The 21,642-nt window shown below is 39.9% G+C and overlaps 1 protein-coding gene across 2 annotated transcripts in view; it reads left to right on the plus strand.

The window, feature by feature from the left end:
* kitlga (kit ligand a) overlaps nucleotides 1-15,534 on the plus strand; it is a 52,262-nt gene extending 36,728 nt beyond the window's left edge. For both annotated transcript variants that reach the window (XM_060928417.1, XM_060928416.1), the window contains exons 5-10: nucleotides 673-883; nucleotides 3,646-3,672; nucleotides 5,977-6,077; nucleotides 6,165-6,274; nucleotides 9,210-9,258; nucleotides 9,345-15,534. In XM_060928417.1, coding sequence (XP_060784400.1) covers nucleotides 673-883; nucleotides 3,646-3,672; nucleotides 5,977-6,077; nucleotides 6,165-6,274; nucleotides 9,210-9,234 — 474 coding nt within the window. In that variant the 3' untranslated portion in view covers nucleotides 9,235-9,258; nucleotides 9,345-15,534. The remainder of the gene's footprint in view (nucleotides 1-672; nucleotides 884-3,645; nucleotides 3,673-5,976; nucleotides 6,078-6,164; nucleotides 6,275-9,209; nucleotides 9,259-9,344) is intronic.
* Nucleotides 15,535-21,642: the final 6,108 nt, after the last annotated feature.

Consider the following 21,642-nt stretch of genomic DNA (forward strand, 5'->3'; position numbering starts at 1 on the left):
ACCCTTTGCTGGCTCGCCAATCTTGCGCCATTGCACTGGGTTTATAACGCTGCGATAGAAATGTCAATGAGATGTGAAACTGTTACTGTATTAAGATAATGGAAGATACCTGATCCTGACTGGTTAATCCTGTTTCCCACCACAGCAGCTTTTAGCTCATAAAATCAGCTTCTATCATGAACCTCCTGTGAAGAAGCATTGTGGAGCATTCGTGATTAAATACTTCAGTTCAGTTCAACCCTGAAATTCCAGCTACATCTCAAACAGGGTTAGCATCAGCCATATGTCTCTCAAAGCTTAAAGAAAGTAATGATAAAGAAGCTTGCAGGCAAACAAGATACCGTATGTAAATTGTGACCTTTAGAACTGTGTGAGAGAGTAAAGCTGGACACACCCCATTGCACAGTGTGTTATTATTCATATATTAAATTCAGCTGTAAAACTGGGTTTTTGTTCCAGCTTGGTTGTAGGAACATTTTTTGTCTCTTCTTTTTATGAATACAATACGGTTCACCAGCAAATCGTGAAGAAGCTGAAAGCTGGAGTCCAGTTTGCATGATTCCAAATGTAAACCATTAAAAACACCAATCACTGTCAGATTTGTGTGTCTTTTGTGCTACTCGCTCCATTTTTTTTTTTTTCCCCTGGGTTATTTTTTGTTTTGTTTTCCAGGAGGATTCCATGCTGGAGTTTCAGTGTCACTACAGAGAGGAGAAATGGCTCACGCCACGCTATTTCGAATTCGTGGAAGACTTTTTCAACACGGCCAATTCTTCAAGAGAAGTAGAAGACTGCGAACCTCCGCCATGTCCAACGACGATAAAAACGAAAGTAACGACGACGATAGTAACAGCGGCACCGACGCAGCACCATTCACGAGGCGGTGAGGAGATTTTGATGTCAGCATTGTGATCAAGGATTGTGTCAAAGTGATGCAGGTTGATGTATTAAAAAGATGAATAGTACCCCGTGGAGTTAGAATAACCCCTATGTACTTGAATCACACGCTGTATTGCCCACTGCCTCATACCTGTGAAGGAGAATGAGCTGGAAAAACACCACACGCTAATGTTTACACTTGGGTACGAAAACAGCCAAAGCTTATCCACATTATAATATTATAAAAGCGAGATCACAACAAACATAGTGAAACCAGCAGCCTCAAACACAGAAGCAAGCGATAGTTACTCGGCTCGTCTGCCATGTTTTTTGCCTCTGACGAAGTCAGATACTTCCTTTAAATCGTCGGGGAGGGGGTTTGTCTCAATTTAGGAGTCTTCTTTCAAACTGGGCAAACCGCCATGTTTGCTGTGGCTCCACGGTCGCAACCTCTGACCCATGCATCACCTCACGTGACTTTTCCGAACTGGCTGCTGTTAGTCTGTTTACAAACCACACGTGGTTAGGACGCCCCACATTAGGAAATAAAATGTATTGAAATAAGATGATGCGTACCAGCTATGGTAACAATTCAGAAAGGGGAGTGGCTTAAATGATTCCTGAACCAGTACATCGAGGTGTCATTTTAAAAATGTAACCAAATACAAATATCTCATCTCATTATCTCTAGCCGCTTTATCCTGTTCTACAGGGTCGCAGGCAAGCTGGAGCCTATCCCAGCTGACTACGGGCGAAAGGCGGGGTACACCCTGGACAAGTCGCCAGGTCATCACAGGGCTGACACATAGACACAGACAACCATTCACACTCACATTCACACCTACGGTCAATTTAGAGTCACCAGTTAACCTAACCTGCATGTCTTTGGACTGTGGGGGAAACCGGAGCACCCGGAGGAAACCCACGCGGACACGGGGAGAACATGCAAACTCCACACAGAAGGGCCCTCACCGGCCACGGGGCTCGAACCCAGGACCTTCTTGCTGTGAGGCGAGAGCGCTAACCACTACACCACCGTGCCGCCCCCAAATACAAATATATTATTCAGAATTAACCGTCTTCCCACTTTGGTGTTAAATCCGAATACTGATGCATGCAGGGTTTATGTAACAATAATATCGCCATAGGACAAGGAAGCGTTACTAAATTGTCATAAATTAGCGCTCCCACTGGGGTGATGTTCAGAGGTGGACAGTAACAAAGTGCATGTACTTAAGTACAGTACTCAAACTTTTTGAGTATCTGTACTTAAGTGGGTTTTTTGGGGGTTTTTTTTGGAAACTTGACTTTAACTTCATTACATTTGAAAGACAAATATCATGCTTTTTACTCCACTACATTTCTATCAAGGTCCTCATTACTCGTTACTATGAAGTAGCTTTGAAAGTGGATTTTTTTTTGTTTTCTTTTCTAAAACCTGATTGTTTTTTTTGCATGTAACACTGAGATAGACTGTCAGTAATCACTAGGGTCACGTCACGTCCGTAGACTGTATAAAATAAAGTTCAGCGATTTCTCAGCAGCGTTATTTGAACACGATTGGTTGATGGCAGAATGGAAGGAGGCGGTTCTTCTTGGGAATGGACACACCCATGGCCCATGAACCCATGTTTCAGTTTTCTGAAAGGAATAGATTCATTTTGTTTTAAATGTTTGCTTTGTTTGCCGAAAACGAACCACATCACGGCCTCCAAAAACTCGCCGTCCGACCTGCGGAAGCATATTGAGGGATATAAATGTTTTATTCCAAGAGAAAGCTTGCAACGACGTGGTCTATGCTTTTAGAGTTAGCAATAATGTTGCAATAGCTGTGCAGTCTGGTTAGTCAAATGACTTTCTATGGATTTTCTCACCAAGTTGCCGTAGCCTTGTCCACGGCTAACGTTAACACAGCTAGTTAACTTGGACACTGTTAGCATGTAAAAACGGAGTTACACTAACATGAATAACGTTAACTCATCTGAAGTCCTTTCAGAAATGTTTTAGCATAATCTTGCCAAATAAACAATGTAGAAAACTTTCTTTTCTAGTAACATTAGCTACCCAATATGATTTTGAGTTTAAAAAGAGTTTGCGAGCATGTCAGATGGAGCTTCAGTGCTACAGCTTCTACAAACTAGTCAGTAAATCCAGTCGGTTGCCTCAGAGGCATTAGGTTTTGTAAGCGTTGTGGCAATAATACAACAATGCACTGACAGAAAATGTACTTTTAATACTTAAGTATTTTTAAAAGCAAGTACTTCAGTACTTTAACTTAAGTAAAAATTTGACGAGAGAACCTTCACTAGTATCAGAGTTACATTTGACTAGTGGGATCTGTACTTTGACTGAAGTAATGAAGTTGCGGACTTTGTCCACCTCTGGTGATGTGTGCACACTGTTCTGTACATAACCACCTTTAGAAAGAATTCCACAGAAACCATGAATGGATCCATGTGGGTGTTTTTTTTTCTTGGTCAGCTCCATTTTAGCACGAAGCCAAAAACCACGAGATGTTCCCTAGCGGATGGTATGAAAAGAAGAAAAGAGCCGACGCACAATTGTCAGTGCGGTGATAATCGAGCGATCTTCAGATCTTCCCAAGCACAGACTCATTCTCTCCGAGCAGACACATGGGATCTTTTGTTGGGACGGAAAGAAAAGGCAGCCGTGATGGACTCTTCTTTCAGTGAAGTGTTTTTCATCTAAGTGTATTAACGCTCCACCCTTTCTTTTCTCTCTCTCTCTCTCTCTCTCTCTCTCCAGGTAACTTGTCTACTGAGGACACGAAAGGTGAGGTATTACCCAAACCTCAGAGTTCATGACTTGTATTTATTTGTATTGTTATTCAAAGTTATTGCACTCTTTTCCATGAATGTGGAATAACTGCATGGTTGGTGTTGCCACATGGCAAAAATTTACCAACTAACTTTGAACAAAAGCCCGTAACATCATTGTGATGCCCCTCTTCAGCCACTAGATAATAAACGTGACCATAATCCGTTTGTTGTACGCTTCCTCAACTCTGTAAACTCTTCCAGATGTGTGACTCGGGTAAAACTGTTTAAAGCTGAGTGCTAGTGTGTTGATATCAAATGCGTTTCTTTCTTTCTTTCTTTGGTCATTTGCAAAATCAAGGTCAATCTTTTGGGATTTCCAAAAATATATGTTATATTTCCAATTTGTTCATGTCTTTAATGTTTTTTTTTTTAAAGAGTATAATTCATAATCCATTACCGTTAAATGACGTTAACCCTCTACTGCAGGGGTGTCAAACCTGATCCATAAAGGGCCTTGTGGCTGCAGGTTTTCATTCCAGCCATGCAGCAGCACACCTGACTTGGCTCATTCAATCAACTGAACTGTCTTCACACAGTCAAATACTTGCAGCCACACCCACCCTTGATTAAAGGGTGGGTGTGTCAGTTGATTGAATAAGCCAAATCAGGGTGCTGCTGCATGGCTGGAATGAAAACCTGCAGCCACACGGCCCTTTATGGATCAGGTTTGACACCCCTGCTCTACTGCATGGTTGATGTTGCCATATGGCAACAATTTACCAATTACCTCCAGTTAAATGTTTTTTTTAAATCTATTTATTCCTTATATAAACCATATTAAGTAATAAAAGCACATTAAAACAATTTTTAATGTATAGGTGGTAATTAATTCAGAAGAAGTTTAATTAATTCATTAATTAGCTCATCCTGCCAACAGGTGATGAGTTTATGCCATCGTGTGTTGTCCGTCATCGTCCACATTTCACGAAAATCGTTTCTTCTCTCTGTTCTTCACTGATTTTTATTCATTTCGGCAGGAAGGTAGGTCTGCCTGGGGTGCATATGTCTTCTACCCAAATTTGCATAATTGCAATTAATAACAAAGATATGGAATATTTCGCCCATAGTCAGCTGGGATAGGCTCTAGCTTGCCTGCGACCCTGTAGAACAGGATAAAGTGGCTAGAGATAATGAGATGAGAGATGGAGTAATTAATCCCTAACGAGCAGTTTCCACAGAAATCACTTCTCCCTCAGTTCTTCACTGATTTTGATTCTTTCTGGCATGAAGGTAGGGGTACCTAGGGTGCATATAACTTCTACCCAGATTTGCTTCATTACAATTATTAATTAAGTTATGGATTAATTAAGCATTAATGAGCAGTTCAACAAAAAGGTCAATTCCTCACTGTTTTGGATTCTTTCTAGCAAATAGGTCGGTATTCCTAGGGTGGATATACTGTCTATATATAGCTTGTATATAGTGTATGTAGCTTGCAACATTTATTGCACAAGGAAGGTGGCCCACTTTCAATCGTTCCTTCTGGACTAGACGGGGCCGGAGTGAGCTACACCGTCACTGATGGTCTCGTTTCTATAGTAATGACTTTTCTGGCAGACACATACATTTTTTAAAAAGTGTGTAAATCACTGATATAGTGAAGTTTTCTGGATTGAAGAGATGTTTATTTAACAATTATGGAAGGAGTCTCCAGTGTCGGTGCTTTGCCACAGTCAGGGTTAAAGCATATCACAGTTTCTCGGTAAAGTCACAAACAGCATTAAAAAAAAAACTTTTTTTAAAAAGGGGTTGGTAATGAAAAAAATGTTTATAGCTGTTATAACAGGAAGTAATGTGTTTTGTGGACATTGAATGCAACTATAAATGGATAAAAATCATGACGTTCTTTTTACTAAATGAAAATTTACCAGAAAGAATCCAAAACGGCAAGGAATTGACTGATTTTTGTTGAACTGCTCATTAAGGCTTAATTAGTCCATAATTTCATTAATAATTAAGCAAATTTGGGTAGAAGTTATATGCACCTGAGGCAGACCTACCTTCATGCCAGAAAGAATAAAAATCTGCGAAGAATTGAGAGAGAAAAAGCTATTTTTGTGAAATGTGGATGACGCTGGATGGACAACACATGATGGCATAAACTCATCACCCGTCAGCCGGATGAGCTAATAACGCGGTCGAACGAACATGTTAATATAAACCTGCGATCTGCAGACGCACTACTGTCAGAGCTGCTGTTATAGGAAATTAATCAACACCTTACCTTCTAACCAATCACGATCCACTTTGTCTGCAGAGACTCCGAGTCACATGACCTTGCCGGTGGTCGTACAGAGGAGTCTCTTTTCACTCCTTTTCCTTCCCATCATCGCTGCCATGTTGCTGCTCTTCTGGAAGGTGTGTGAATTTTTTTTATTCCCAAATCCCATTAGTTTTTTCCTGTATTTGATAACGTTTAACTTCCTGTCTGTTTTCATCATGCAGGTGAAATCCAGGAGAAATACCCCGTCGGCACAGAGTAGGACAGAAAGTCCACCGCTGTTTGTCGGAGCCGAGCCCAGCGCTCCAGCTTTAGAGGATGAAATATCTGAAAAGTAATTCACTTAATTAACTAACTACAGTATACCCTAAGTCTGACGACAGGTCGCTCGTCATCGCTTGTACGGTAGTTTGTCTCTTGTAAGCATTACATACATGTAAATATATTTTGGTTTTAGTTCTGATGAATAATCATGGTAGCTGTACATTAGTCGTAGCTAAATGTGAATTCTCAATGTTGAATTTTGCACGATGTGTTCCACTTCTGTCCTAGCGTCATTATCAGATTAGATTAGCAAAGCGAGCTAACCGGATCAGCTGTGTGCAAATCATCGGAGGCAACAATGATCTCTGCTACTTCTTTACTAATTTTAGTCTTCTTTGTAATGTTAAAACGACGTATTAGGGCTGTTGTAGGTCAAGGGGAAAAAATATGGATCTGAGGGAGGGGGTGATATACCAAAGAAAAAAAACTAATCATTTCTGAGATTAAAATCATGAATTTTATGAGGAAGAAAAATTCACTGAGATTATAAAGTCGTAAATCTGCAAGGAAAAAACCTGAAATTCAAAGATTAAAAAGCCACAAATTTACAAGGAAAAAACTCAAGGAACACCTTTAAGATTGGATCAGTGTCATCACACCACAGACGCCACGGCTGAGCCGACAGTTACAGGAAATGCAGTCTTTCCTCCTCGGTCACATGATATAAAAGATTATCCATACAGGACACCTTTTCCATGGAATAAAAAACATGTTCTATTCCCTTCTAGCGGGTTTCATTCATTTGGTTTGATAACATGCAATATTGTTAGCATATCGCTTATCCTACGTGTATTACGTCACTCTACCCAGTGGAGAATGAGCGTTGAATATGGTTTATGATATTGCATGGCTGTCAAGTGACTGGGACAATGTGTAAACAAACATGGCCGCCAGGTTTGCTTCGTTAAAAATGGAGGATTTTGAGAGAATTTTGAAAGAGAAAGACATGTTGAATACCTGAAAGAAATGTATAATAATAATAATAATATTGGCTGGTTTTTTTTTATGGTCTATCAGATATATTCCATTCAGCTAGCATATCTGATATACCACGAAAAATAAAGCCAGCAAATATTATTTAAATAAAGCACTCAGAAATTTTCAACTATGTTTCTCAGAATGCACTGTAGCCAGAAAGAATCTGATAGTCATCCCAGAGAATATCCAAGTGGGTTTTTTTTCATGTAAGTTTGTGACTTTTTTAATCTTTGAATTTCTGAGGTTTTGTTTTTCCTTGGAATATTAACCCCCTCCCGCAGCCCTGTATTTTTTTTATTATTTTTTTATACATACAATGGCCATAATACATTATTTTACTATTTCACAATTATTCTCCGATAGTGAAGTGAATATCGGCGAATAATAATCAAGACGAAGTTGAGGTCGAGGTTATTATTCACCGATATTCACTGAGCCTGAGGCGGATAATTGTTTTAGTATAAATACTAGTGCTGTCAAGCGATTAAAATATTTAATCGCGATTAATGTCGCGACTGTCATAGTTAACTCGCGATTAATCGCAATTTAATCGTACATTTTTGTCACATGAAAAACCATTGTAATTCTCTTATCAGCATAAAAAAGTGAATGGGCTTGCTCACCGTTCAAACTACAGGGGTACTCGGGGGATCCGAGATCCCCTGAAACAGACATGAGATCCCTTGAAAACATGATTTGGGAAATGTTGGGGGGTCTCTAAAATATTGGCAAAATGATGTTTATTGACATAGCAATCGTGTGTAACGGGATGCATTTGCATATCTGAAGTGAGCGCGCGATGGAGATCTGCGCTCTGAGAAAAGCGCAAGCACCACCCCACCCCCACCCCCCCACCCACCCCCAAGGGAAAAAAGGGACCCCCCAAAAAATATCGGCATAGTTCGAACACTGGTTGTACCAATTTTTTTTTATTTATTTATTATTGCAGAGCATAACACGTCTTGTCACAGCCACTGCAAAGTCGGGCTGGAGCCGCCGATGGGAAAACGAAACCTAAGCCGAGCACCGTGGCTCTTCGGGGGAGGGCAGAGGACTCTGGCTGTGCGGGGCGTGGCATTACAGTCTAGCTGCTATCGTTTTTCTAAGCAAAGTCTCTGTTCCAAGTTCCTGGCAGTTTCAAAAGCTTATGAAAAATCTACATCATGTCACAGAGCATTAATCTCGCGATAAAAAAATTATCGCCGTTAAAATTGAGTCAAGTTAACGCGTTAATAACGCGACATTTTTGACAGCACTAATAAATACACAGGTTATTATTTTAAAAAAATTAAAAATCCTATTAAAATTTTATTTTAAACTTCAAAAGCGGTATGTAAATGTAATAACAGCATGGCGCAGACTTGTCACTTCTCTACACCAAGTCACAAAAAATACTAAAATAAATCACAGTTCCGCCTTACCTTTGAATAGTTTTAGACCAAACTTTGTAGCATCTTTAGTGCTTTTAGGAACAGCATTTTCTTTCATCATTTCTAATTCTTCCTCACTTATGGTGACGAAGCGATTGGCCGCCATTTTGCCGAGTCGCTCGAGGTGATTATCGAGAAATAGTCCGAATCTCTCGACCAATCAGCATGAGCGATTTTCTCTAATCACCTGTGTATTTATACTAAACACATTTAATGATAGGATAAGAAGTAGGCATAGTTCTAAATTATTTAAACGGTAAATGGGAATGAATTGCAGGTAGGAACTAAAGTTGTGGGTTGAAGAAACATCAGACCAAACACCATTTAGGATCGATCCGAGGAATCGCTTGTGGGAATTTTTTTGTTGTTGTTGTTCCTTTACAGCGTCATAAATTTGAGAGAATTTCACTTTGTCGAGATTCAAGGATGTACTGTGTTTAAAATAATAGCGCATGGTTGTGTGGACGTAATGTTACAGTGAAGTAAGAAATTAAAAAATGGTAATTTTTTTTTGTGTGTGTGTTCATGCAACAAAAGATTAAACAACAGCTGCACAGTGTAACACGATCCAGCTTCATCACGACTGGTGAGATTTATTTTTAAATATTAATCTCTTCACAAATATTTACAGTAAGTTCTCAGGTTCTCACGGTCTCCATCCCTTTTCTACAGATTGTACAGCGGCAAACAGAAAAGGCAGCAACTCAAGATCCACACATGTAACTTCCTGTTCTCTCAGCTATGAGGGACGAGTACTGACCTCCAACAAAGAACTGCCCACTGAGTTACGATCACGTTTCTACATTTCTAAGAACAATGGTTGGACCTTTTCTGTGGGAGGAGGGGAGGGTGTTTATGGTCGTTGTTCCTTCGGAGGACTGATGGCTTGTCAATGGTTTGGTTTGACTGTGATCCATGCGTGGAGATCATACAGTGGAAAAAAAAAAACTCTGTCAGATCCAAATAAGGAGCATTATTTCTGGCTGAGAGTTCCCGAATGAGCATGAAGAAGAATGGAAGGCAGAACCGACTACATCTCATCCTCTTCCCTCCTGTTTCCTGTTTCGTAGAGTTCTCTCGCTCTTTGTGTCTGAGCTTTGGGCATCCTACTTGTTTTAATCCATAACAAAAAAAAAAAAAGTTATTCTGCAGTTGTATCATCTGAATCAAGTATCATTTTTAATGTCGCTTAACTGGTGGCGTGGACTTAATTTATTTATTTTTTTTCTCAGAATATGTTATAAAAGTAAAAGGTTTTTTTGCTGCTCCTGCATGGGTAGTGAGGGGAGTGAGATGATCGTGGAACTGCTACGCTTGAATCCCATGCTCCTTAAACCGCAGCTGTCACACTAATGCTCACCCTTGGGCTGTCTAACAATAAGCTTTCTTACTTTTAAAACCTGTTCACTCCATTTACAGAATTCATACTAGAGGCATCAGTGAGATTAACAAGAATCGACTAGTTGCGATTCACGAGTTCAGTCAGACTTGCTGTTCGGTTTCACACGCTACCGAAACGTGAACAGTTTGAAGTATCCGAAATGAACTTTAATGGCTGACGGTCTTCCAGGACAATTAATGTGTTCACCAAAACTGACTTAAAGCTAGACTGCCTTTCAGAGTTTTCAAGTGTAGGTCATAAAAAGAATTTTCCCCAACACCCAGTTATTTTTGTTTAGTGGACCGAAAGCTACTGAATTCGAATCACAGACTTCCAATTTTATTTGTTTTCTTAAATAGAACAATTAATGAATTTACAACCACGTGGCCCTAAATTCTCCACTATTTTTTCCTGCTTCACCATGACCCAATACAAGATAATACGTTATGCATCATGTGGTGGGCTTTCCCCGTTTGCGCAAGGCATTGTGGGATACAAATTTGAAACAGGAGAGAAAAATGGAGGATGTGAGGGTGCGAATGAAACGTGATCAGCTGTTCGTTTATAGCGACGGAATGATGGAACTGTCAGTGCACGCTCAAAGGTAAACCTGCGCATGCGCACACACACGGACTTCCTCTGTCTGCTTGACTGCGCGAAGCGAGCGATTTCATGCACATTATTTGCTTTAATCCCCTCAAATTAAATAATTTTTCAGCCACAGAACAGAATGGCCTGATATTTTGTGAGATTACAGAAATAAACATATATCACAATGACCACATTTCAGAGGGAACTAAATTTCACCGATTTTATGAAATCGAAAGGCCGTCTCGCTTCAACACACGGTTTCCAAAGTTTATAATGAACATTATTACATTTTAATAGATGTTATCATATAATAATAGATGATAAGATTCTCTGGAGGAAAAAAAAACAAGGCATTTATATTTTTCTGCTCTACAAACATGAAATCATTTCACAAAAGGCCTTGGATCTGACATTTTACATTAGGATTTCACTTTTGGAATCCTGTATCATTTGTTAAAGGAAGTCCCCATGACACTGATCCTGGATAAGCAGCCTTTTTTTTTTTTTTTTTTTGTGTGTGTGTGTGTGTGTGTGTGTGTGTGTGTGTGTGTGTGATATTTGTAATGGAAGAGCATTCATTAAAACACTGTGAGTAACACTTAACATCAAGGCTCCCATAACTAACACTCTTCTCAGTGATCTTAAAAAAATTCTTATTATGCACAACTGAAGAAATGTTCACTTATGATGTTTCAGTGTCTTTCTTAGCTGAATAGCTGTCAGCTAAGAAAGACATTAAAATGTCATAAGTAAGTGGACATTTCTTCAGTTGTGTATAATAAGAACTTTTTTTAAGATTAGTAATCAACCAACTGGCTGAAACTTTTCGAGATTCTTCTCAGTGAGTCAAATCATTTGGTTCACCAATGAACAAGAGTCGGCTCTTTTGGCTCCCGGTCAGCCATTTTGTTTTGGTTTTTTCATATATATGATGACATTGATGACGTACATTTCAGCTACAGTACTGTACAAAAGTCTTAGGTACATATAAAGAAATGCTGTTGATCAAAAATGGCTTAAAAAGTAATGAAATTAAATGTTTCAACATTAAAAAAATCTTATAAACACTAAGGAGTTAAGCCATAATAAATCAGTATAACAAAGTCAATATTTGGTGTGAGACGACCCTTTGCTTTTAAAAAAATATATATAGTAGTCTCAGGTCCAGTGAGTGCAGTTTTATAAGGAAATGAAATGTAGGTTTTACTGAACATCTTACAGAACCAGCCACAGTTCTTCTGGACACTTTGACTGTTACACTCACTTCTTCATTTTGCACCAAAACTTTTGCACCATTATGTTTTCTTTTTTAATCTGAAAAGTGCGCTCTTATGGAATATGCTGCTCAAATACAAACTTTATTTTTTCTGCAACATTTAATTTTATGCTGGAAAAAAATGAACGTTTGGAACTCTAAAATGTTTTGTAATGTTTTAGACTCGATAATGTAGAAGGCATAAAATAGAAATCTATAACAAAGTTTGTGTGAAGAAAAAAATGCAGCGCCAAGACTTTTGCACAGTACTGTAGGTATCTAATCGTAAACATGGTCATGGTGGACTCTTGTACACTGTTTGGACAGACAGAAACGAAATTGTTAATTCAATTTAATTAATGGAGAGAATGTATTATTTCAAAGTTACGTAAATAAATACCACCTTCTCTAACCAGTGTTTAATCTCTCTCTAGCTAGCTATCATGTCTCTATCTATCTTGCTGTCTCTGTCTATTAGTATGTACACTTATACAGTGCTCGTTAAGTGCACACTGAGTTAATTTTACTCATGAGTGGATTAAGGAATGAGTAAGGTTTAAAAAAAAATTTGTGTTTGCTGTTACGGGGGGAAGTAAAATAAATAAATAAATGAGACCGTCAATGGTGTAGCTCACTCAGGCCCCGTCTAGTCCAGAAGAAACGATCTAAAGTGGGCCACCTTCCTTGTGCAGTAAATGTTGCAGGCTATATAGACTATATACAAGCTATATATAGAAGCGATATCCACCCTAGGAATACCGACCTATTTACCAGAAAGAATCCAAAACGGCAAGGAATTGACCGCGATTTTTGTTGAACTGCTCATTAAGGCTTAATTGGTCCATAACTTCATTAATAATTGTAATTATTCTTGTAAAATCTGGGTAGACGTTCTATGCACCCTAGGTACCCCTACCTTCATGCCAGAAAGAATCAAAATCGGTGAAGAATTGAGGGAGAAGAAGCGATTTGTGTGGAAACTGCTCGTTAGGGCTTAATTACTCCATATCTTCATTATTAATTGCAATTATGCAAATTTGGGTAGAAGCTATATGCACCCCAGGCAGACTGACGTTCCTGCCAAAATGAATAAAAATCAGTGAAGAATTGAAAGCGAAGAAGCGATTTTTGTGAAATGTTGACGACGCCGGACAGACAGCACATGATGGGATAAGTTCATCGCCTGTCGGCCAGTTGAGCTAATAATAAATAACAACAAAAAACATCATTTTCCTATAACAGCACCTCCAAAAAAAATTTTATTTCCTTTTTTGGCCAATTATTACAATTTTAAAATGTATTAATTTATTAAGTAACACTTTTTTGTGTGTGTTTTTTAACCAGTTTTCCAAGTCTTTAAGGCACATTGGGCGGCGCCAATCTCCGTTTCGATAGCCCTCGGCCTCTCACCTATAGAGCTAAGGTTACAGTGGGGGGCGGGTCCTCTGGTAACCGCGAGAGTTTGACTTCCCTACTCACATCTGTATTGCAGCGTGCCTTGTCAGACGGCAGTAGGTACCATTTTTATGATGATTTTTGATATGACCCGACCGCAAGTAGAACTTGCGATCTCCCGAGAAGCGGACACGCTAACCACTAGGCCAACTCACGGTTTAATCAATTATAGCTACATTTAAAAATTTATGGACCATCTACAAACAGGTGTTAACTCACCAGCCTGTCTTTTTTTCCCCTCTATTGAAGTGAATAAGACCAAAAATAAAGCGTGTAAACTCCTCCTTCCTTCTGAATAGAAGCACTAACACTAGAGACTCCTTTCATAAAACTTACATAATAATAATAATAATAATAATCTCTTTACAGAAAACTTCGTCAATGAGGCCACATGACATGACACTTTCTTTGTTTTGTATCAAGACGTTTTCTTAATTTCCTCGCCTTGGGCTTCATAGAGTGTCCGCTTGTGATCGAGTTGTTGTTATTATAGAAACAATAATTATTATAAATAACGTTAACGTTACCACATGAACCTGAGATTTGTATTATCCTCAAGAATGAATTGACACCACCTTTCTGTTTGAGAAATGAACAGTGCTATGGGAGAAATACTACTCCTGGCTTGTAAAGGCTGTAACTAATGTTAGTTATGCAACCCCTTAAAGTCAAGTGTTACCAAACAGTGTCTGTTTGCTCTTCTCAAGCTTCAGAATCGCTTCGGGCTCAACGTGACTCATCTCCAGTGTGCTGTTGTCTATTTATGAAAGTCAAAAATTTTGTATGGCATTTTCTGTTTGTTCTTAGTCTGTTTCTCAGAACTGATCTGTAGATATTGATTGTGTAACAGCTATCGACAACGTAGTCCACTTTGATACATTTCAGATGAAGCTCTGAGATTCGTTTGATTTTTTTTTCTTTGTACCCAGAGTTATCCTGTGTGGGTTTCTCTCTCTCTCTCTCTCTCTCTCTCTCTCTCTCACTGGTTGTAATGATCTGTGTGGAAATGACCTGTTGTTGCTGCTTCAAAGCATTTTTAACATTTTTAACAACTTTTATAGTTGTACAACTCAACTCCGGTATAAATCCGTTACCCTGATCATGCATTACCACCAAGGTTCCTCTCAAGGACGGCCTGGAACGACAGCAGGAATTCCAAAATTGAAATCTGCCCATCATTGAACGTTTACGGTCTTCTATTCATTACGGCAGCAACTCAAAACTTTTTTTTTTTTTGTCAAATACCTTTTTAAAAACTATCCTCTTTCACCAGAACTAATCAATGTATTGACTTCTATATTAGTAACAGAATTAACACAAGGTTGTGTGAAAACTATTTACCCATCAGATATGAAATATGTGTAGAAATACTGCTTTTTACTGATGTAGAGAAAAAAATACCTTGCCGATGTTACAAGTGTGAGTGTGCATGCGGTGAAGTGAAATGTTGTGTTTAAGTTGGCTTAGCTTTGAAGTGAACGCCTGTGTACAAAAAAAAATAGATATATATGTTAACGAGTCAAACAGGAAGAATGCATCAGTGTGGTTTGATTGTTCTTTGTAACTGAAAAAAAAACAAATATAACAACCACATGTAACAAGTTAAGAAGAATAGTTGTACCAGAACACTAATCACCATAGACACTTTCACAGATGTTATTTTTATTTTGTTGGTGTGATGACAGGCCTAAGCTGTGAAAATTTTATATGGGGGCATCCTTTTCTTTTTTTTTTAAATTGGCCCACCCACCTACAAGCCTCTGACCTCGAACCTGTGGACAGCATGTGACATGTCAATGGACTTATTGAAGGCCGTCATGAATCTAAGACTGATTTCTGTTGCGTATGTATAAGAACACTTCTTCATCCAGGACAAATCCTCATGTCTGGACATGAGGTTTTTTTTAAAAAAAAAAAAAAAGTCCTCCATGGAATCACGGGAACAAGAAGAGGCGCACGACACCTGCCGTAGAAATCCCTGTTCCTGGGAGTTTGGACTGTCATGCAGCAAGAAGGCTCTTAGTCAAGGAAGATCGTCAGGGTGCCAAAAGCAAATAAGTAATTGTGGCCCAGGTGATGTGATATCTGGGTGACAGTCTACTGTATTCTGTATTTTTATACGAATATATGCATATAATGAAAATATATGTATGAGATGTGAATAAAGTACATTTATCCAACATTGCTATGACCTTTTTAATTGCTTCATACTATTTGTGTTACATTTTTATCATTGGATTTGTTCTTCTAAAAGAATTGGTTTCAAGTTTTGCCCATGTTAGGCTAAATAGAGTTCCTCATTTGTTTTTATATTTCTCTTCCCTCCTTTTACACTTGGGTTTATTCACTCATCATGTTCTCAGGTGTACCGCGAGCTGGTCTAGTGGTTAGCGTGTCTGCCTCTCAATCAGGAGATCGCGAGTTCTACTTCCGGTCAGGTCATACCAAAGACCATCATAAAAGTGGTACCTACTGCTGTCTGGCAAGGCATGCTGCAATACAGATGTGAGTAGGGAAGTCAAACTCTCACTGTTACCAGAGGACCCGCCCACCCCACTGTAACCCTAGCTGTATGAGAGGCCGAGGGCTATAGGAGCGGAGATCAGTACCACCCAATGCGCCTTAAGGGCCTGGTCAGTACTGGGATGAGACTACCTGGGAAGACCAGGTCCTGGCACGAGAGGGACTTTGACATGGTCTCAATTGCCATGTTGAGTATTCCTTATTCAATTACTTAACCCTCGGAAGACTGCTGAGCATTTTTTAATACCTGGCTTATCATTCCGTATGGTTTACAACTATTAACAAGCCCACTGTTGATTGGTGCAGGGATTGAAGAACAGCATGGGTGTAAATTATGGGGGGTTGTAACCCACCCAAGAATGAACTGGCCAATACAATCCCCAATATTATTAACCGTTAATAAGACATGACGTACCAGTTATCGAGTCTGACCTACTGATCTTGACCAACTCTGTCCTAGTGTGGAGCATGGTGCTAAAGGAATATGGATTAAAATTAAACCTAGGAAACACAGGTGATGGCAGTATCAAGGACCCCCGAGGAGGTGGAAGTTGATATAGTCATCCTAAAGCAATATGTAGTGAAAATTCATTATGTCTGATAATTATAACTATTCTTTTAAGTTCGTTTCTTAAGACACGTATTTTTAAGTATGTTACCTCGCTTGTTGACAGTTTCGGCGAACACTTCCGCCTTCTTCAAAACAGTCACCAGATGTCGAGTGGTGACGTGCCTTATCAGCTGATGTTACTCTATGGAGGCGTGAACGTCCCGCCCAATTTGACAGGTAGTCCACGCCTCCTGCTGTCAGAATGCTGTAGAATGTGAAAAAGAAACAACAAAAAGACTCACAAGATCCGAAAAAGAAAAAGCAAGCCAAGAAAACTTAAAATCAGCCATTTCAGACCACTGCAAACGACAAAATCATATTATGAATTGGGAAGAGGCCAGAGTCATTCGCGCTGAAGAGAATAGATATCAGCGTTGGATTTTGGAGGCAGTGGAGATACGTAAGCGGGCGCAGAGGACCATGAACCGGGATGAGGGAGCGTACGCGCTGTCACATACCTGGAGCGCAGTCCTGGGGCAGCGACCTGACAGCAGGAGGCGTGGACTACCTGTCAAATTGGGCGGGACGTTCACGCCTCCATAGAGTAACATCAGCTGATAAGGCACGTCACCACTCGACATCTGGTGACTGTTTTGAAGAAGGCGGAAGTGTTCGCCGAAACTGTCAACAAGCGAGGTAACATACTTAAAAATACGTGTCTTAAGAAACATCCTAAAGCAAGTCAAGGAATTTAAGTACTTGGGGAATATTTTTGACAGCAAGGCTACACATGAGAATGCTGTTTTGGTGCGAATCAAAGAATATAGCAAAAATGTGAACCTGCCCTTCCCCCTTCTAAAAGACAAACGCATACCTCGAAAAGTGAAAATATGCATATATAACACCATGCTATGATCAATACGGCTGTGAAGCATGGACCCTTACATCAAAGACCAAGAGTAGGGTCCAGGTGGCAGAGATGAGAGTTCTTAGAATGATCAAAGGTGTAACCAAACTCAACAAAATCAGGAATTAAAAAATTAGACAAGAACTGGGTATGGAGACTGTCCTCACTTTTGTGGAGCATGCCCAACTTAGGTGGTTTGGTCATATGATGAGAATGGAGGACCAACCAAAGAAATGGTTCGTCAGGAAACCTATGGCTAAAAGACCCATAGGATGGCCAAGAAAGCAATGGATCCAAAACATTACTGAATCACTCGCAGCAAGATCGATATTTTTGGACTAACCATTAGGAAGCCAAATTATTTAAAGATTGGGATAAATGGAAAAAGCTTATCAAAAAAGCAAGCAAAGAATGACACTTTTTCAAGTTTCCCCCATCCCTGTTTAAAACTTTGTTGCACCTAACCCATTCTCCCGTCCCCACCTCTTCTCACAAGCAGTAGCTGGTTCCAGAGGTAGCCACCCGGCATCCAAAATGAACCAACCAACAATTTTAATTTGTTGGTCTAACAAAAAAGTGAAAAATCTCTTCCCAACGGGAGAAATGCTACTGTAATGGTGCTACTACTCATGAGTCTATCTGAAATAATTGAATAAAAGTCTTATTTTCTGCTGTGGATTCATTGTGTTAGGTGAATTGTTAGCTAGCTAGACTAGCGTAGAATCACACCACTTTTATCGTAGCTACTAGTAGTGTTGTAGTCCTCAAGACCATTCTCAAGACCACTTTTTGAAGGTCTTGTCTCGGAACCAACCACATTTTTACTCAGTCTTGTCTTGGTCTCAGATATAGAGGACTCTTAGTTTTATTTCAAGACCGGGCAAAACCAGAACTATGGGGATTTCACTAAATTGCCTGTGCACTGTCTGATTTATTTGTTAACATCATTACTGTGATTGAATATAAAACTTCCTGCTTCAAATACAACCAATAACGTGACTCACTGCTAATTCGAAATTTTCATTAGTCACCCCTCCCCTGCCCCCCCCTTCATACCCACTAGTCTGGTCCTGGTCTTGACTTAGTCTCAACCCCTCAAAGTCTTGGTCATGACTTGGTCTTGACTATAGCACAGTATGAGGTATCAAAGTTAAAGTCCTTCCCATGCCAGAACCTGGTATTCCCATCAGAATACTAACCAGGCTCTTAAGGCACATTGGGCAACACTGATATCCATTTCTGTAGCCCTTGGCCTCTCGCCTATTACACAGTTAGGGTTACAGTGGGGGGCTTGTCCTCTGGTAACCCTCAAAATTTGACTCCCTACTCGCATCTCTATTGCAACGTGCCTTACCATTTTTATGATGGTCTTTGGTATGACATGACCACGAGCAGAACTTGGGATCTCCCGATTGAGAGGCGGACACATTACATTAATGTATTATCCAGAGTGACGTACAACATACCCAGAGTTGGGGGTTAGGTGCCTTGCTCAAGGGCACTTCAGCCATTCCTGCTGGTCCAAGGAATCAAACTGGCAACCTTTTGGTCAAAGCTGCTTCTCTAACCTTTAGGCCATGGCTTCCCCATGAGGGCACACTAACCATTAGGCTAACTCACAGTAGTATGAGGATTATTTATTTCTAACCGATAATAATTTAGGAATTACCCATTGCATGGGTCTTGACAGCTATCAATGCTGCACCGAATAATAGGGATTAAGTACTGTTAAATTTTGGCATAATTAATACATGGCTGAAGATATGTTCAGGAAGTGATAAATATCCATTCTTCTAATACTGAAAAGAATGGGTTACAATTATGGTGCTTTTATTACAGTGTGAATGATTTTATGCTTTCGTTAAACAACATTAGATGGGATAGGTATATCATGTTGTTTTGGTATGTCCCTTCCCCTTAAAATTCATGTGAAAAATGGGTATACTCCCAGACTCAACACCCTCCCCCCGCCTGCCCCCACACACGCACACAATGTTCAACACCCTTGTTTTTCTGTAACTGTTGAATAAAAATGTTTGAAAGATGGTTTATAATCCAAGCACACATATTATGCTAACCTGAGACACTACTTGGATTTGCCATCGAGAATTTTTTTTTTGTCTCTATACCAAACAGTTATTGCATTATTAAACAATATGTATGACATTATGGTGCTGGTATTCCTTCCAGACTGTATTCCCGCTTCACACCCAGCGTGCCCAGGATAGGCTCCGGATACTCAAAGTTCTATGGTCAGTTTATTGCTCACTGCAAAAGATGGAACATTGTTCTTTTGTTTATCTGCTGAGAGATTTCTGAATTTCTTCTGGACAATTCAAGTACAGAGTAGATTTGGTATACAACCCCATTTTCAGAAAAGTTGGGATATTTTCCAAAATGCAGTAAAAACAAAAATATATGATTTGTTAATTCAGGTAAAATGTTATTTAACTGACAAAAGTACAAAGAAAGGATTTTCAAGAGTTTTACTGACCAACTTCATTGTATTTTGCAAATATAAACGCAGTTGGAATTTGATGCCTGCAACACGTTCAAAAAAAGTAGAAACAGAGGCATTATTACCACTGTGCTACATCATGCTTCCTTTTAATAACACTTTTTAATCGTATGGGATCTGAGGATACGAATCGTTTCAGTTTTGCAATTTGAATTTTTGTCCATTCTTGCTTGAGACAAGACTTCAGCTGCTCAACAGTTCATGGTCATTGTTGTCTGATTCTCTTCTTCGTGATGCCACATGCATTCCCAATAGGAGACAGATCTGGGCTGGCAGCAGGTCAGTCAAGCACACACACTCTGTGTCTACGAAGCCACGCTATTGTAGCCCGTGCAGAATGAGGCCTGGCATTGTCCTGCTCAAATTAGCACAGACTTCCTGGGAAGAGACGTCGCCTTGATGAATATGTCTCTCTAAAATCCCAATATATCAATGGTACCTTCACGCACATGCACCTCCCCCATGTCATGGGCACTGATGCCTCCATACTATCAGAAATGCTGGATTTTGTACCTTTCTCTGATAAACTGGATGGTCATGGTCACCTTTGGCACTGAGAACTCGATGTCCAATTTTACCAAAAACAAGCTGAAATGTGGACACATCTGACCACAGCACACGTTTCCACTGTCTTTCGGTCCATCTGAGATGAGTTCTAGTCCAGAGAAATCTGCAGCGTTTCTGCATAGAATTGATGAATGGCTTCCTCCTTGTCTAATAGTTTCAAGTTGTATTTCTGGATGCAGCGGCAGGCCGTGTTAAGTGGAAATGGTTTTCCGAAACACTCTCGAGCCCATGTGGCTATATTTGTCATATTAGCATGACAGTTTCTCAGGCAGTGCCACCTGAGGGCTCGAAGGTCATGTACATTCAGCAGAGGTTTCCGACTTCACCCTTTACACACTGAGGTCTCCAAATTCCCTGAATCTTTTCACAATATTATGTGCTGTAGATTTTTAAAGACCAAAAATCTTGCGTTGAGAAATGAGAATGTTCTTTTTGAATTGACAGACAATTCTTTCACAAATTTTGGCACAAAGGGGTGAGCCACGCCCCATCATTGCTTGCAAAGACTGAGCCTTTGGTGCTGATACCAGTTAGTCTGCTTATTGTGGAATCTTCCAAAATGGTGTTATTTGAATAATCTATAAACTTTTCAGTCTTATTTTGCCTCTGTCCTCATTTTATTGGAGTACAGTATGTTGCAGGTGTCAAGTTCTTCTTATAAACTTCATTTATATTTCTCATCTCATCTCATCTCATTATCTCTAGCCGCTTTATCCTGTTCTACAGGGTCGCAGGCAAGCTGGAACCTATCCCAGCTGACTACGGGCGAAAGGCGGGGTACACCCTGGGCAAGTCGCCAGGTCATCACAGGGCTGACACATAGACACAGACAACCATTCACACTCACATTCACACCTACGGTCAATTTAGAGTCACCAGTTAACCTAACCTGCATGTCTTTGGACTGTGGGGGAAACCGGAGCACCCGAAGGAAACCCACACGGACACGGGGAGAACATGCAAACTCCACACAGAAAGGCCCTTGCCGGCCCCGGGGCTCGAACCCGGACCTTCTTGCTGTGAGGCGACAGCGCTAACCACTACACCACCGTGCCGCCCTCATTTATATTTACAAATTGCAATTAAGTTGGTCAGTAAAACTATTGCAAATCTTTTCTTTGTACTTGTTCTAGTTTAAGTTTCATGCTAATTGACAAGTCATATGCTTTTGTTTTTACTGCATTTTGGAAAATATCCCAACTTTTCTGGAAATGGGGTTGTAA

This window comes from Neoarius graeffei, chromosome 8 (genome assembly GCF_027579695.1).
Source record: "Neoarius graeffei isolate fNeoGra1 chromosome 8, fNeoGra1.pri, whole genome shotgun sequence".
Taxonomy (NCBI): Eukaryota; Metazoa; Chordata; class Actinopteri; order Siluriformes; family Ariidae; genus Neoarius; species Neoarius graeffei.